This window comes from Phyllostomus hastatus, unplaced genomic scaffold (genome assembly GCF_019186645.2).
Source record: "Phyllostomus hastatus isolate PE091 unplaced genomic scaffold, TTU_PhHast_1.1 phas_scaffold_182, whole genome shotgun sequence".
NCBI classification, from domain to species: Eukaryota; Metazoa; Chordata; class Mammalia; order Chiroptera; family Phyllostomidae; genus Phyllostomus; species Phyllostomus hastatus.
In genome coordinates, this window is record NW_025334013.1 from 16,263,366 (window position 1) to 16,280,062 (window position 16,697).

The window sequence follows — 16,697 nt, forward strand, 5'->3', positions numbered from 1 at the left end:
CCCCAATCTCTGCCTGGACAAGCTTTTATTGCTTTTCTGGGAGCATTACATCAAGGAAAGTCCTCATTCATTATGTACAGGCTTGCTTTAGGTGATTACCTTTTACAGATAACAAAGAAAAGGATGTTGCAAATACAAGGGAAAAAGTGGTTGAACTGGTTACACTCCGTTCTTGGGAGGTTTAGCACAGACTTTAGGAAGTAGCTTCAAAGATAAGCATTAAACATCTGCTGCCTTAACTCAGGGTGAGGGAGTTTTAGCAAAAGCAAGCCTCAAAGCAGCCTGGATATAATGCAGGCTTGGTTTCCCATAAGAAAGCCGCTCTGTGGGCCTGGCTCCTGTGTGCCACCTCGAGCTCCCAACCGTTTTCCGAACCAGGGTAGAGCTACATTCACCATGGCCACGTGAGCCAGTTCCCTATATGTAGGACCCATGGACATGAACTAAAGTGGGGGAATGCAGGTGGGAGGGGGTGTGCAGGGTGGAGGGGAATAAAAGCAGGGGGATGGGACAACTGTAATAGCATAATCAATAAAATACATTTTTCAAAAAGGAGGAAAGCAGAGAGTTCCCTATAAAGGAGCTCCCATAAGACTATCAGCTGATTTCTCAAAAGAAATTTTGCAGGCAGTAAGGGACTGGCAATAAGTATTTGAAGTGATGAAAAGCAGAGACCTACAACCTAGATTACTCTATCCAGCAAAGATATTATTTAGAATGGAAGGGCAGATAAAGTGCTTCCCAGACAAAGCATAGCTAAAGGAGTTCATCAATACCAAGCCATTATCACATGAAATGTTAAAGGGACTTATTTAAGAAAAAGAAGAAGATCAAGTCTATGAACATTAAAAGGGCAACAAATTATCAACTATCAAGAGCTGAATCTAAAAAAACAAACTAAGCCAACAAGCAGAACAGGAACAGAATCATAGATATGGAGATCATTTGGAGGGTTAACAGCTGGGAGGGGGAAGGGGGAAAATGGGGGGAAAGGTACAGGGATTAAGAAGCATAATTGGTAGGTACAAAATAGAGGGAGGTTAAGAATAGTACAGGAAATGGAGAAGCCAAAGAACTTATATGTACGACCCATGGACATGAGCTAAGGGGGAGGATTACTGGAGGGAAGGGGATACTGGGAGGAAGGGGGAAGAATTGGGGCAACTGTAATAGCATGATCAATAACATATATTTTTTTTAAAGAAAGAATGAAGCAGAATGAGGTGGGAAAAAAAATTTGCTCTAAGCCTTGGCCTGTGTGACTCAGTTGATTGGAATGTCGTCTAGTAACTGAAAAGTTGCATATTTGATTCCCACTCAGGGCACATACCTGGGCTGCAGGTCTGATCTGTGGTCTGGGCACGTATGATCCTCGGTCCAGGCGCATACAGGAGGCAACCAATCAATGCTTCTCCTTCACATCGATGTTTCTTTCACTTGTTCTCTCTCTAAAAATCAATGCCCTAGAGTTAGCATTAAAAAAAAAAATGCTCTAGGATATACGAAATGTCATATTTCTTTATTCCCAAACAGCCAAGATTACAAGGAATTTCTCCAGGATAAGATTTGGAAAAGGGCTTCAGTCTGTCCACTGACATGCTTATTGGCCAAATCCAAATGGTCCAGCAACTCCTGTTCATGGGGTTCTCTTCATGCCTTGTTCAAACACTGGCACTTTAGTCACATTCCTTCTCACCAGAAGCCTCGTTGCCAGGAGTCGCTGCTTGAGCTTAGTTCTCACAGAACCAGCCACCTGTGCATTTTCTCCAGTCTCAGAAGACCACCCTTGTTGAGGTGGTGGGGTTGCTCATTCCCCTGAATTTCAGCTTTTTGAGCCATTTCATTGCCTTTGAGATTGAAAAGCAAAGCATTTGTTTCTCCACTGGGACAAGTGAAACCATAGATTTCCAGTACAGAGAGCTCTATTTCCCCCTTAAAACAGCAAAAGAAAAATTGCCTCTCAAGAAAATGAGCCCTACTATGTGTCGGATACTTTGTTAGAGACTTTATTGTATTTACGAGAGTCCTCTCCCAGCTTACAGATGAGATACAGGAAACTAATAATGACAAGATATACAGGAACGAACAGTATTCACAACTAAAGTGTCTCAAGCAGTTATTATGAGCCAGGCATTGCTTTAAGTGCTTCAAATGCACTGACTTATATCCTCCAGAACCGTGCAAGGTAAGTACTGTTCTTCACCGTTTTACAGGTACAGAAACAGAGGCAAAGAGAGGGTAGATAACCTGCCCAGGCCCACAGCTAGTTGGGGATCTAAACCCAGGCTCTCTTGGCCTGAGAACCTACGATCTCAGTGACTACTCTACATCACACAAATAGAGGCCAGTATAGAATTGAGGAGAGATCCTGGAAATGCCTGGATGGACTATCGCTGAGAATGTGCATCAGGAAAAAAACAGTGAGATGAATACAGTGAGATCAGATTATGAATGGTTTTGGAAGACAAGCAGAGAAATATGAACTTTAAATAAAAGCTAAAAAATGGCCCTGGCTGGTGTGGCTCAGTGGATTGAGTACTGGCCTGTGAGCCAAAAGGTCTCAGGTTCGATTCCCAGTCAGGGCACATACCGGAGTCGCAGACTGGATCCCTAGTTGGGGGCACGTGGGATGCCGCAGATTGATGTTTCTCTCCACCCTTTCTCCCTCCCTTCCCCTCTCTCTAAAAATAAGTAAATAAAATATTTGGAAAACAAAAAAGCTAGAAAATGAGTGTGTCTTTTTGTTCCACCTCTCAGCACTATAACATTCATGGGTTCTTAACACAGGATCCATGAATGGACCTCAGAGAATCTTGGACCCCCTGAAATGTTAGTGGATCTGTAACGATATACATGTTTCTAGGGGAAGAAATCAATTAAAAAAAAATGTCAGCCCTGGCCAGGTAGTTCAGTTGGTTAGAGCATCTCCCCAATACACCAAGGTTGCAGTTTCAAAACCTGGTCAGAGCATGTACAAGGATCAACTGATGAATGCATAAATAAGTGGAACAACAAATCGATACTTCTCTCTTCCTCTCTCTCTCGCTTTCAAAAATCAGTAAATAAAAAAAGTTTTTAAAACGGAGGGTAGGAAAGCATGACTAACGATGCACATTATAAGATGACAGGAATAAAAACTATATTGATCTCAATTAAAAGATAAAGGATGTCAGAACAAATAAAAGAATAAAATCCAGTGATGTTTTGTTCGCAAAAGACAAATCTAAAACATAAAAATACAGATTAACAAAGTTTGGAAAAAGAAACACTAGAAAGGAAAAAGGATGAAATTATGCTTAAGCAAAAAGCATCAATAAAGAGGGTCACTATATAATAAGGTCGCGTAACCAGAGAGAGAACATGTCTAAATTGGTATGCATCAAATAGCATAGTCTCAAAGTGCTAGAGAAAAATGGGCAAATCTGCCATCCCGTCGTGGGGTATTTTAATACACCTCTCCTAGCAACTGATAGAGCAAATAAATAAAAATTCAGTGAGGACATGGGAGCTTTGAACCTTACAATTAATAAGCTCTGTAAGTTCAGTAATCTATATGTCTATCCCTATGTCGATACTTCATTGTCTTAATTACCATAGCATTAAATAAATTAACCCTTAACATCATCCTTGGCTCAGAGCAAGTGCTTGGTAAATGTCTGTGACAGTGGCAGCAGCAGCGGCAGCGACAGAGCTTACTCTGTGAATTTGGTGGAGCAACTTCACCTTTGTGAGCCTCACTCACCTCTTCTAAAAAGTGGCCATAATAATGAATTATTTGTCTAAGTTCCTTTGCAAACCAGATGAAAATAATGTGAAGGTATTTCATAAACTGCAGGAAAAAATATAAAGAAAAGGGATTGCTGCTCTTATGAGTTGGGTTAACTGGTATTACCAAGCACCAGTACCAAGGTAAATAACCAGCGGATTGGTCACCAGGTGGAAGAGCAGAGCTGAGGTGTGCACCCCTGGGCTACCGGGAGCCGGGAAAGACAGCCTGCAGGTAAAAACGAATCAAGGCTTCTTGAAGGGTAAAGCCTGCCCTCTGGAGGATGAGCCTGGAACACCTTGCTTGAGCACCATTGGACTCGTGCTTTCTGGGTGTCCTTGGGTAAACCACTCCCTGAGCTGAACCTCCGCCTCCCCTCAGTTCCATAGACTTACTTCCTGTAGATGTGATAGGATAGGGTGTGACAATTTGGGAAACAAAATTATCACTGTTGCCTGTGCCTCACAATGCCAAGTTTGCCTAATCTCACAGTCTTGTTGGGGGCAGTCTCTGAAGGGTAAGTGATTGACTGCAGATGCCCAGTGTGTCACTAAACAAGAGCTGGCCTAGGCTCCAACCTCCTGATGACCGATCTCTTCAAGATCCCTAGGCTTAGCAAGGATGGCCTCTCTGACTACCAGAGGGAGTGCACGACTCAGGGTCTTGGCCCTTTATGACCCAAAGATTTATTCTCATCTCTCTCCTGAACTCATTTAAAGATTATGAAGGCTCTGGAACTGGTGGGTGCTTAACACTTGTGTGTAGAACGAATGTTGAAGGGAGGAAGTGGGAAAGGGTGTCTGAATTTCAAACAGAGTAGAAAGAGATGTGTTGGAGGAACTACAAAGAAAGTCCCCCTTCAGATGGCCTTGGGATCTCTGAATGGGATCTCAGGAGAAAAGCTGGAGAAGCCAAATTGTTCTTGGGGGCTGAGGATGCCATCCAGACAAGAGATGGTGATGGTCTGGACCAGGGTGGTAGGAGTGGGGTGGGACAGAAGCGATCTAAATCTGGATTTATTCTTCCCCGCCCCCCCAAATTATAAGAGAAAGTTTGTTTAGAAAGTTACAGACGTGGTAGAAGTGAGCCAGCTGGGCTGTGGGGGGCTCAGGAAACAAGTTACAGAGGCCGGGGAAGGGCCCTGGAGCTCGGGAGAGAGAAAGGCTGAGGTGGGCGTGCTCGGGGAGGGAGGGCAGGCCAATCTGGACATAGTCTGAAGCTAGAGCCAAAGGGTGTTGCTGACAGATTAGATGTGGAATGTGAAAGGAGATGCGTCCAAGATTACTCCACACTTTTGACTTGAGCAGTTGGAAAGGTGCTGAGATGAAGGATCAACCGAGAAGAGGAAAACAGTGGTGGAGGAGATCCGGAGGGACGGGAGATATAAAACATTGGACATGTTGAATCTTGGGCTCCCACATATTAGCATCCATTCAAACTCGATGTCTAAAAATTCCCAAAATGTCTGCACTTTCCCCTCTCCCTTTCTTGGAGAAGACTTCCTTACTGCGCATAGTTATGGCAGTGCTGCAGGGTTCTCCTCTCAGGGACCTGGCCTCCTATTCAGTCAGGATTTCAGGTCTGTGAACTGCCTGAGATCTGGAAATTAGCCCAAAAAGTTGAGATGCTCCATTGCGGCAACAATTCAAGTTAGGCTTCTGACCATAAGACATTGAGGTTTTTCTGTAATATACCTCAATAATATTTAATAAGCGGCTAATCTGTTTCATTCTTAGAGACACTCTGATGAAAGATCCCTGTAAGTGTTGCCCTGGCTGGTGTGGCTCAGTGGACTGAGCGCCAGCCTGGGACCAAAGAGTTGCCGGTTCGATTCCCAGTCAGGGCACATGCCTGGGTTGCAGGCCAGGTCCCCAGTAGGGGGGGCATGAGAGGCAACCACACATTGATGTTTCCCTCCCTCTCTCCCTCTAAAAATATATAAATAAAATCTTTTAAAAAATTCCTGCAAGTCAAAACATTTTGATGATCACTTCATCCTACTGCACATTCGCCACCTTGACTCTGGCAGTTCAGTTCAGCTCTGCCACTTGGCCTCTGCTCCTCTGAGACTCCATCATCCCCAGGGATAGCAGGGAGCCCATCTCAGTGGCACCTCTTCCAATATGCCCCTGCTACGGAGGACACCCACCATGAAATTTTTCAAAGATCCTGATGCTGCTTTCACGAATACTTATCTGGGCACCTAGGTGAAGAACTGCCCTCTGAGCCCTCGTGGGGAATGTACTCAGGAGGATTATGGAAAGTGTGCAGTTTCATGCGATAAATCTTCTCCAACATTCCTGTATTCTTGAGCATCAGACAGATTATCCAAGGAAGTGCTGGCACCTCAACCTCATCAGCAATGCACAGGTCACGCTGAGTACTAATTCTAGCTGACTGAATGAGCAAACCATTAGAGCTACTTTTGGCTGCAAGAGGTAACACATTAAATCTGGAATCTCTAGTAAGGGCACACTCATTAATAAAATCAGTACAATCTAGGGTTTTGTTTTCTCCTTGACTCCACCCCAGATACACTAAATCAGGTTCTCGGAGGGTGGAGTCCTGATGTCTGCCTTGTTAACAAACTCCCCAGGTAGATTTTATGTAGCCAGCTGGAATGCACCCAAGGAGTGGCATCTGGGAATCGCCTGTCTAATTGGGGACTTGCTCCAGACCGAGAGTGAGTTCCTAGTAAAGTCAGGACTAGAACTTGGGTCTCCTGACTCCATGGTAACTTCCACTGCTCTTCCAGGTCACTTTGTAACAAACCTGGAGGGACCTGGTGAGCATCCCTGAGAAATTAGTGTGGAGATGGGTTAGAATGGCGAGCAAACCAAGGTTGCACAGGTTCGATGCTACGGGCACTGCGAGGAAGGTGACCCTAGTTTTGGAGAAAACAGTGTGTTTCCTTCTCATGCGCCTGAAAAACCAACCCAACACAGTTAAGCCAAGAGGAAATGTGTTTATCCAGCTGTGAGGACCACAGGCGGGCTTGCTTCAGACATGACTAGGTGCGGAGGTCCCACTCATCGAAGCTGGTTCTCACTGTCTCCACTCCTGGCTGACTCAGTCCTGGGGGCAGGCTGACCTCTCAGGGCTCTGTCTGCCCCGGTTCTCACTCAGCGAGGATGACGGGAAAAGCTTTTTCTCAGACGTTACAACAAGTCTCATTGGTTATGATTCCAGTTACAGGTCCATTTTTAAATGAAGTAGTGGGGCCAGAGAAATGGGATAGGCTTTTGACCCAGGTCTAGGTCAAGTGCCCCACCCTGAGTCAAGTTACCCCACTCTGGGAGCACAAGGACTGAGAGTGGGAGGGAGGCGGCCAAGGTCAGGTAAGACTGCCAGAAGACAATGAGTCACTGCGGAACGGCAAAACTGCAGGTGCTCCGTGTGGAACGATGAGGAAGCTGACAATGACTGAAGAAGGTGACAGTTAGAATGCAGGGGGAGGATTAAGGTGTTAGTTATAATGCTGTAATGATGATAGGAATGGTGATTACAATGCCACCATCGCCCCGCCCTCCACCTCCACATTCTGTGGGAACTGCCCTCCTCACCTAGAAAAGTGTACGTCTCCGTATTTGGGTACATTCAGTGTGGTGCAACACTTCCATGGCCATAGTTCAGTGCCACCCTGAGAATTCACTAGGAGGTCCCCTGCCTTTAAAGAAACCCTGATACAAAACACACCACAAACGTCATTTATTGAAGAACACGTGGGCGTCTGTCCCTCGGGACCCAGGGTAAGCCGTGCCCCTCAACATCTGCTCTCAGTCTCAGCCAGACAAACTTCTCCACATCCCTTGCCCTGTGTCCTCAAAATAAAAGACTGCTACACGCCACAAAATTTTGCGCTGCTGCTGACACTGCAGACAGCCACTGCGTGGGTCGCAGGGAAGGCTCCGTGGTGAAAGCACTTCGGTAAGAGAAACGACAAATTAATTAACTCGTCCCATCCTTCCTCTCGGAGAGCGTGAATGCCATAGATTCATGCGCAAGAAACTATTGCTTCCCATCGAGTGCGGAGTGTCCGTTTTCTGGCTTCACTGTGTTGCAGCGCGCAGCACGGTATGTACGTGCGATGACGCCCGTGATGGCGGAGGAACATTCTGCAGTATTGAACAGTGTATTTTACTTTTAAATTGTAAATGAAGACTAGGCATGACATGCAAGAAACCTGGTGCCAACTGCTCTAGGAGATGGTGAGAACTGTGATGTAAGAAGTGGGGATGTACATGATGCCATTAAAATGTAATATTTTGTGTTCATAATTTATTACATATAACCATTTAAATGTTTGACCATGTTATATAACATAGTTCATCTCCAAATGTAAATACTGCTTTAAGAATTTTTCTTTTCTTTAAATTTTTTATTTATTGGTTTTTAGAGAAACAGAGGAAGACAGAAACCTGGATTTGTTGTTCCGCTTAGTTACGTATTCATTGGTTGATTCTTTTTCTTTTCTTTTTATTGAGTCCATAGAAAAGGGAAGGGAGGGAGAAAAAGAGGGAGAGAAACCCCCACGTGAGAGAGAAACATCGATCGGTTGCGACTTGCCCCAACTGGGGACCGAACCTGCCACCAGGCACGTGCCCTCACAGGGAATCACACCAGCAACCTTTTGGTTTGCAGGACAAAGCCCAGCCAACTGAGCCACACCAGTCACGACTCATTGTTGATTCTCGTACGGGTCCTGACAAGGGAAGGAAACCACAACCGTGGCATAGGGGAATGACAATCTAACCCACTCCAGTACCCAGCCACGGCAAGAACTTGATTTTCAATTCTAGTTGCTACTACCTCAGCAATCAAAAACTATTAAAAAAAAAAAGACTGAAGAGAGGTTATCTAATTACAGCCACATAATCAGTAATTTTGCTCAAATCAAGGCAAGAAAAGTAGGTTTTATGAACTAAAGATGTAATTATTTATAAATTAATCACATCTTTCTTTTCTTGCTCATTCAGCATTGCTGGCCCTTTAACAGAACACTCATACATGCTTAATAATAATTAAATTGAATCATCTCTAATATTTTGATGACTTTCTCTGTGTAAAAAAAATCTAACATTTTAAAATTGATTTTAGAGAGAAAGGAAGGGAGAAAGAAAATTAAAAACATTGATTTGTTGTTCCACTTATTTATGTATTCATTGGTTGATTCCTACATGTGCCTTTCCCGGGGATTGAACTGCAGCCTTGGCGTATTAGGAGGATGCTCTAACCTGCTGACCTACCTGGCCTGGCTGAACAGCTTTCAGCACATCGTTATGAAGGCGTATTTGTCGAGATAGGAGGACAGAAGTCTTGTCCCTGCATTTCATGAGACATCCCTGTTTCTTTTCCACGTGTTCCCCTATCTGACGAAGTCTAGGTTGGGTGTTTTTTGTTCCTTGTCCTGAATGCGGGCATGTTGATGAAGACGGTGGCGGTGGGAAGTGGAGATGATGGAGATGCTGATGAGGATGTGGTGACAGAGATGTAGGTGACAAGGACTGGAGCGAGGACTGCCATTAGGCTGCCCCCATTCCAGTCCTTGCTTCAGTCCCCCGAGCCCAGCCAACAGAGCAAGCAAAGCAGGAAGGCCGGGGGCAGTGAGAGTGGACTCGCTGCAGCCCTGCCTGTGCACGGTCAAGGCGGTGGGCTACCCAGGGGCTATGAGCCAGCCCTGGAGTCCCGGCTCTTCCATCTGCAAGCTGTGTGACCCTCGGTGGCTCACATCACCTCTCTCTGCCTGTCTCCTCGGGCTTTGTCAGAAGCAAATGAGGCCCTGAGCGGAAAGCACTCAGCATAGTACCAAGCATACAGTAAACAGAAGAGGTGGCTGGTTTTGTTGCTGGAACACTAGGCTGTAAGCTCTAAGAGAGCAGAAATCCTATTTTATTTACTGTTCATTAGATGCATGGGGGGCAAAATGCTTAATAAATCCCTCTCCACCACCCCACTGCCCTCCCCTCTCTGGCCACCTCTGAGCCTCCCCCCCAGTGACTACTGGACAGTGGGTGCTGGGCACCCGGCTCTGCCAGAGGTCACTGTCTCAGAGGGAGGGCGGGAGCCAGACTATTGTTGTGGCAGAAATTCTTTCCGAAACGGAAAGCGCTGAATGGGAGGATGGCTGCTCTAATCCCTCTGGGGACTTACACAAGGGCCTGCCGAGAGGGGCTCCTCCTGTGGTGCCAGAGTATTGCAGAAGCCCGGGGCCTCACCCTTCCCTCTCTCTGCATCCCCCGCCCCCTTTGAGCCCCCTCCTCTCATTCTAAGCCTGCCTCTTCTCGGGGTCCCCATTACCTCACTGAATCCATCTCCTCACAAAACCCCTCCCTTCTCTTCACCCTGTCTTCTCTCCAAGCCCTCCTGAGCCGCATCCCCCACAAATCCCTTTCCTAGCCTTTTGCCGACGCAGGAGGTCTCACCATCCCTCCCACAATCCCCCCACCCTGTGCACTCCAACCTCCCACATCCCCACCTCCCACCCCTTCCAGGCCCAGATACCCTCTCCTCTTTGAAAGCTTCCCACCTCCCCAGACAGAACAAACATGTCCTCTGCTTTGTTCATCTCTGTCACAGCAGCACCGCCCTCACTTTGTGATGGGTCCTTCACACCTCTGCCCCGCCCCCACCTCCACCCTGCAGCAGGCTGAGCTTCCCTGGGAGCAAAAACCTTGTCTGCCGACCCATCTGCTGACCCCGTGGCACAGAGCAGTGTTCAGAATGATTTGTTGACAGCAGCTGAGAGTGAGACTGTGGGAATAGGGAAGGGGGTGGGGAAAAGATGTAGGCCAGAGTTGTCAGGAAGGTGTTGGACGGGGGCAGAGCTAAGAGGCCGATTCACCGAGCATTTTGGGCACCTCGAGGCACCAGGTGCTTTCCCTTCTCGCCCTCACTTCTCTGTGCCACGCAGGAACTGGGTCTGGCCCTGGCTGGTGTGGCTCTGTGGACTGGGCACCAGCCTGCGTGCTGAAAGGTTGCCGGTTCAGGGCACATGCCTGGGTTGGGAGCCAGGTCTCCAGGTGGGGGTGTGTGAGAGGCAACCCATCCACGTATCTCTCACACATGGATGTTTCTCTCTCTCTCTCTCTCTCCCCCCGCTTCCCTTCTTTCTAAAAATAAATAAAATCTTTAAAAAGAAGAACTGTGTCTTATTTCCATTTTACACGAAAGGGAATTCAGAGAGGTTACGTTCTTGCTCAAGGCCACACAGCCAGTGAATGGTTGGCCAGGATTAGACTCGAAGGTGCGCAGAGGTGTGGGTGGCTATGGCAAGGGCAGCTGGATGGCGAGGGAGCTGACACATTTCTCCCCTGTGACAGTGTGGGTTGGAGTCTAAGGTTAGACCTGAAGGGCCTCCCTGGACCGTCTCATTATTCCCAACACGGATGAAAGTGGCTTCCCCATCGTCCCACCACCCTCTTCTAGAAGGAGCCAGTTCTGACTCAGACCCATTCCCATCGATCCTCAGGGCGAGTCGGGAATGAGCTCGGAAATAGGAAGGAAATTTCTCTCGGATTTGGCTTCCCCCCTTTGCCCAAGGTCCTGGCTCTAGGGCTGGAAGGAACCACTTTAAGGATCTCTCCCTGGGGACCCATGACCAGAAAGACACGTGATCCAGTTCACAGCAAGTGTGGCCAAGAGACAGGCAGGGCAGGCCCCTGCAGCTCCACCCCATTGTCCCCCATCTCCCACTGACCCTTTCAGGGCTCTCTCTCCCAGGAAGCCGATCCAATTTGACCTCTCCCCCATGACCTTGCTCTACCAGTATGGTAGAGGGTCTGTGTCCACTGGCATCTCGGGCAGGGTCCTGTCACCCCTCGGAGTGGGAGCTCCTGAGAGCAAGGTTCCTTCACCACCTTCCGCCTCAGGCTCCTGAGGGCAGAGCCGTGTCTACCCCCTCGGACTGGAGACTCTCAGGGTAGACTCAGTGTCTACCCCCCTCTGACAGAGGCTCTGGCAGGGAAGCGGGGTCACTTCCAATCACCTCCTCAGACCTGAGGCTGCCTCCCCTCACCCACGGCACCTGCATTTCCTCCTGAATCCCCTTCCTGTCGCCCAGCATCTGTCTTTGGCCCCTGGAAAAAAGCCGAGAAAGGGGCCAACCCGGATACTCCTTTAAGGGGTGGGGGTGATATCAGGAATCAGACACAACAGCCCCATCCTCCCCCTCCTCCACAGGCCAGGTTTCCTGCCATTGACAGCATCCCAGCTGGGCCCTGCCCAGCCTCCATGCTTAACCCCATCGTGACCAGCTCTCAGGGCTACCGACCCACACCCCCCACCTTCATCTATAAAATTAGGAGAATGAAAGTGCCCATTTGGTTTGGTTGTTTTGGGGATTAAATGTGTTCATCATTTGTGTGAGATACTCAGAAAAGCACCTCGCATACGGAAATCTCTCAGTAAAAGTTAGCTGCGATGCCTAATCGCGTGAGCTGACATCAGCCATTTCGCCTCTCTGAGCCTCCCTCAGTCTCTTCTGCTGTCAAATGGGAAACATAATAAAACCCACCCCAAAGATTGTCCTGGGCATGAATTGTGATAATGCACGTGAAAGCATTTGTACAGTGTTGGAGCAACATACTATGGAACTATCATGGACAAAATAATAATAACCCCAAATAGGTGATAAAAATCTCTTGCAGGAGATGGACTCATTGCCTCATTTGACCGGCAGAGGATGCAGCAGAAAGAGTGGATTTAGGGTTGGGCTTGGGCAAGCCTGTCCCCTGTCTGATCCAGTTTCCTTCACCTGCTGGACCCTGTCTAGGGTCCTTGGGCAGGACAGAGGTGATCAGAGAGCACAGGAGTGAATGTGCTTTGTAACTATCAAAAACTGCTAGAGGGGAGGAAGAGGGATTTGTGGAAAGTGGCCAGCTAGAATGGGGCAGGGACCCCTTGGCGGGACATTGGTCTTTGAGCTCTGGGCACTGCAGAGTTTATTTGCTGGGAAGAGGGGAGGAGCCTCCTGTCACCAGCACGGTAGGGACAGGACCCCTCTTGAGACATGAAGTGCCAGATAAGAAACTGTGCTGGCTCTAGAAGTCCCCAAGATGGGGCAGAGGAGGAAGGAGGCCAAAGGACCCAGGCTTGGCCCCAGAATAATCCCTTCATTATCCTCTTCCCAGCCAATCCCCTTTGCCATCATTGGACTTTGGGGAAGAACACCTCCAATGGGCTTGCAGGTGACCTTCAAGCCAAGACTTGCAGGGACAGGCTCACCCTGAACATCTGCAGCACCACTGTCCCCACCCTTAGGCTGCAGATTCCTGGCCTCACCCCTGTGGAGAGCAGGCTTGCCATCACCCACACACCCAGACCAGGACAGGTCTAAGCCTGCTGCAGAGGGGAAAAGGCACAATCAGTTAGAACCCTGCTTTGTCTTCCCAATTCCAACCAAGAGGATTTGCCAAGGCCCAAGAGAGGGGGCTGACCCCACGGGAATAGCACATCTGGCCCCAAGACTCTGAAGGAAGCCTGGGAATCAGGAGACCTTGTTTGAGGTCCTAGCTGTGGCCCAAGCTCACTGTGCCTCCGTGCAAATCACTTAACCTGCTGGGGCCTGTGTGACCATCTATAAAATAAAGGAGCTGGACCTGGTCCATAAGTCCTCTCCAACACTAAGCCTGATCAGGAAGGAGTTAACAGGCCAGGCTCTGGGTCAGGAAGGCAAGAGTTAATCTGGGGGGGTGGAGGCTCTTTCAGCTTTTCCTGTGGAGAGTGAGGTTTGGCTGCCACCAAAGTTACTTCTAGTCCCTGCTGTCCCTCCAGCCCTCAGTCTGGCCCTGCCCCGGGTCCCCTGCATTCAGCCTTCCCACGCAGAGGTGAGTGTATCTAGAGCCCAGCGCTGGGGTGGGAGGGCACCCAGGAACCACAAGGCAGAGAGGCTGGCTTCCAGCCAATGAGCACAGTCCCCCAGCCCTCCTCTAGAGCAGGAGCCTTAAGCAAAGCTTAGACCACTAAGCACAGGACTGGGAGAAAGTGGGCGAAGGGATGCAGGGCACAGGGATGTCTGCCAGGCATCTAGGGTGGAACATCTGTGGTTGGGCATCAAGGGCAGCCCAGAAGGCAGGGAAGGGACAGTGGATGGCAGACTATTTTGGTCCCTGTGTTTAGAGACTTTTTATAGCCTCTGCACTTGGGACTGGGAAGAGGAGGAGATGACAGGGGATGTGAGGGTGTCCATGAGGTCAGATAAGAACAGTGCCCTGCCGGGACCTTGGAAACTCACCCATTGCCTGGTGTAGCCCTTGGGAGCCAGGAAGGAGGGCACTGTCCGGCTCTCCTCGCTGTCTGGGTTCCCAGTTACCGATGGGCTGACTTACTGGGCACTAGCTGGGTGTGAGTGAGTGTGTGTGTGCACACATGCACGCACAAATCTCAACAGGTTGTGCTGGAGGGGTGGCGGTGGGGTGGGGAGTTGGCAGGGTCTCTGCCCCTTGGCCCCTCACCGGGGCTCCCCTCCCCCATCCCTGACAAGGTCTATTCCTTTGTTGCCTCCAGACTTGAGGTCTCCTGAGCACCCAGCACTGACCGACTCTCTCATCTGAATGGAGGGTGGGGGGAGTGAAAGGGCAGGGGTGGGGTGGGGTGTGCTGAGCCATGTGGGTGGCCCCTTCTGTTACTGCCAAGGAAACTGTCAGCTTTTGATTTACAACCCCTCCTGGCCCCCTTCCCCTGCAGAAGGGAGGTGGAGGGGAAGGGTCATAGGGTCTCAGGATGAGAAGAGGGCAGCGACCTCCAGGGCAGATTTCTGGGAGCGCAGATTTTGGAGTTAGTGGAAGGAAAATTTTTAGTGAGGCAAGAGGCCCATCTCTAGTAGAACTTGCTTGCTTTTGTAGCAGCGGGGACACAAGAAAGGAAAAAGAGGGATGTTCTGACGGGCAAGTGTGAGATCCAATCTGAACCGGCTGGAGACTGAAAGGCAAGAGGCCCGGGTTCTAGACTGGGTCCCTAACTCTCAGTAAGCCCCGAGCAAGCCCCCTCCTCTCTGGGCCAGGGTCATCTTCTATGAAATAGAAATGCAGAGGCAGATAAGGTGATGTTTACAATTAGACATTCTGGAATTCTCTCGACAGGGAGGGGCACAGAGCAGGTAGCTGGCTGACATAACCTGGTGACCGCTGCCTTCTCCTCCCCAACCACCCCGCTGGGCCTGGGCAGGGCAGTTGGCTGCAATTACTGGAGGCCTACCCTGTGGTTATATCCCTGACCTCCGGTGCTGCGGGGTGGGAAGGGTGGGCCCTGCTGGAGCCAGCCTCTGCTTGGGAAGCCTCCTTGTCTTGGACTCCAAGTTGCTGGGCTGGGAAGAGGTATTTTTTCCGGTTGAGGCCACTTTCGGGAATTGGGCCGGGACCAGCCCCATTTCCTTTTCCAAGTGTTGCCTGTTGATGCTTGCTTGGCATGGCCCTGTGACCAGACGGGGCAACACTCAAAGGGGCATATGTTTATGGGTGGCCAGGGAGCCCCTGCCCAATGTCTCTGAGGAATGGAGGTAAGGATTGGCCTGAGCCTCTGGGCCCTGGGCACGGCAGCCGCTGACTCGGCTGGGGGAGGGGTGGCTGGCCTATCCTGTTCCCAGGAATGCCTCCAGAAGAGGGGCAGGGATATCTATCTACTCTGCCCCTGACCGCTTCTCTTTCCCTGCAGGCCCCGGGAGCCCCCGCCAATTGCTCTCAGCGACTCAACTAGCTGCCTACCTCTAGCGGCTTATGGGGCACTGTCCTGTCCAGTCCTGCTAAGATGCTCCTGGCCTCTCCCTCCACCCCATCCAGAGCACGGACCCCCAGCGCGGTGGAGAGGCTGGAGGCTGACAAAGCCAAGTATGTCAAGACGCACCAGGTGATAGTGCGACGCCAGGAGCCAGCCCTGCGCGGGGGTCCAGGGCCGCTCACGCCGCACCCCTGCAATGAGCTGGGGGCCCCTGCATCACCCAGGACTCCCAGGCCCGCCCGCCGGGGGAGCGGCAGGCGGCTGCCAAGGCCGGACTCCCTCATCTTCTACCGCCAGAAGCGGGACTGCAAGGCTTCCGTGAACAAAGAGAACGCCAAGGGTCAGGGGCTGGTGCGGCGCCTCTTTCTGGGCACCCCCCAAGACGCCACCTCCAGCAGCCCAGGCCCTACGGAGCGACCTACAGCTCCTGGGGGTTGGGCAGAGCCCCAAGGTGCCCCAGAAGAGGTGGGAAAGCGAGCGCTGTGCCCCACGTGCTCGTTGCCCCTATCTGAAAAGGAGCGCTTCTTTAACTACTGTGGCCTGGAACGCGCGCTGGTGGAGGTGCTGGGCGCCGAGCGCTTCTCTCCGCAGAGCTGGGGCACTGACGCCAGCCCCCAGCCTGGAACGCCACAGCCACCCGGCTCTGGGGGTGCCAGCGACTGGACGTCCAGCGATGGAGGCTCTGAAAACTCGGATCATGTAGGCGGAGGCCGAGGCGGCGAAGGCTCGGAGGCTGCAGGCTCAGCGCGGGACGAGCGCCCCCCGGTGTCCGTGGTGGAGCGCAACGCGCGCGTCATCCAGTGGTTGTACGGCTGCCAGCGCGCCCGTGGCCCACCACGCGAGTCTGAGGTGTGACCGCAGTCTCTCGGGAGCGGGCTCCCGGGGAGTCTGGGGTCCAGGGATGATCAGGGGGTAAGCACGGGGCTGGACCCGGTCACGGGCAGGGACGCCCTGCCACTGACACACAGGTTACCTTTTGGCAAGCCCTACCCCTCTGGACCTTGGCTTCCCCAAATAAACATGGAGGCATGGGACAAAATGATTCCCAAGGCCCTTCCTAGGGCAGACAACGGAGGCGGAGGAGGCGGAGGGGCCACCTCGTGGCCCCTGTGGAGACCGGGTCTGGGGAGTGAAGACTGGGCTGAGAATTTCAGAGAACCTGCTGAATAAAGTCAAAACATTAAGCCAGCCGTGAGGTTGATGTTGAGGAAGGGGCGGG

At 50.5% G+C, this 16,697-nt stretch overlaps 1 protein-coding gene across 2 annotated transcripts; it reads left to right on the top strand.

Annotated features, from left to right (window-relative positions):
* The first annotated feature begins 13,486 nt into the window (after positions 1 to 13,486).
* Positions 13,487 to 16,666, top strand: FAM110D (family with sequence similarity 110 member D). 2 transcript variants are annotated; one of them, XM_045860065.1, is made up of 2 exons: positions 13,487 to 13,590; positions 15,416 to 16,666. In XM_045860065.1, exon 2 carries the CDS (start codon positions 15,509 to 15,511, stop codon positions 16,331 to 16,333), a length of 825 nt encoding a protein of 274 aa, XP_045716021.1. In that variant the 5' UTR covers positions 13,487 to 13,590; positions 15,416 to 15,508; the 3' UTR covers positions 16,334 to 16,666. The 2 variants fall into 2 exon arrangements, with proteins under 2 accessions (XP_045716021.1, XP_045716022.1); XM_045860066.1 differs by lacking the exon at positions 13,487 to 13,590 and adding an exon at positions 15,168 to 15,260.
* Positions 16,667 to 16,697: the final 31 nt, after the last annotated feature.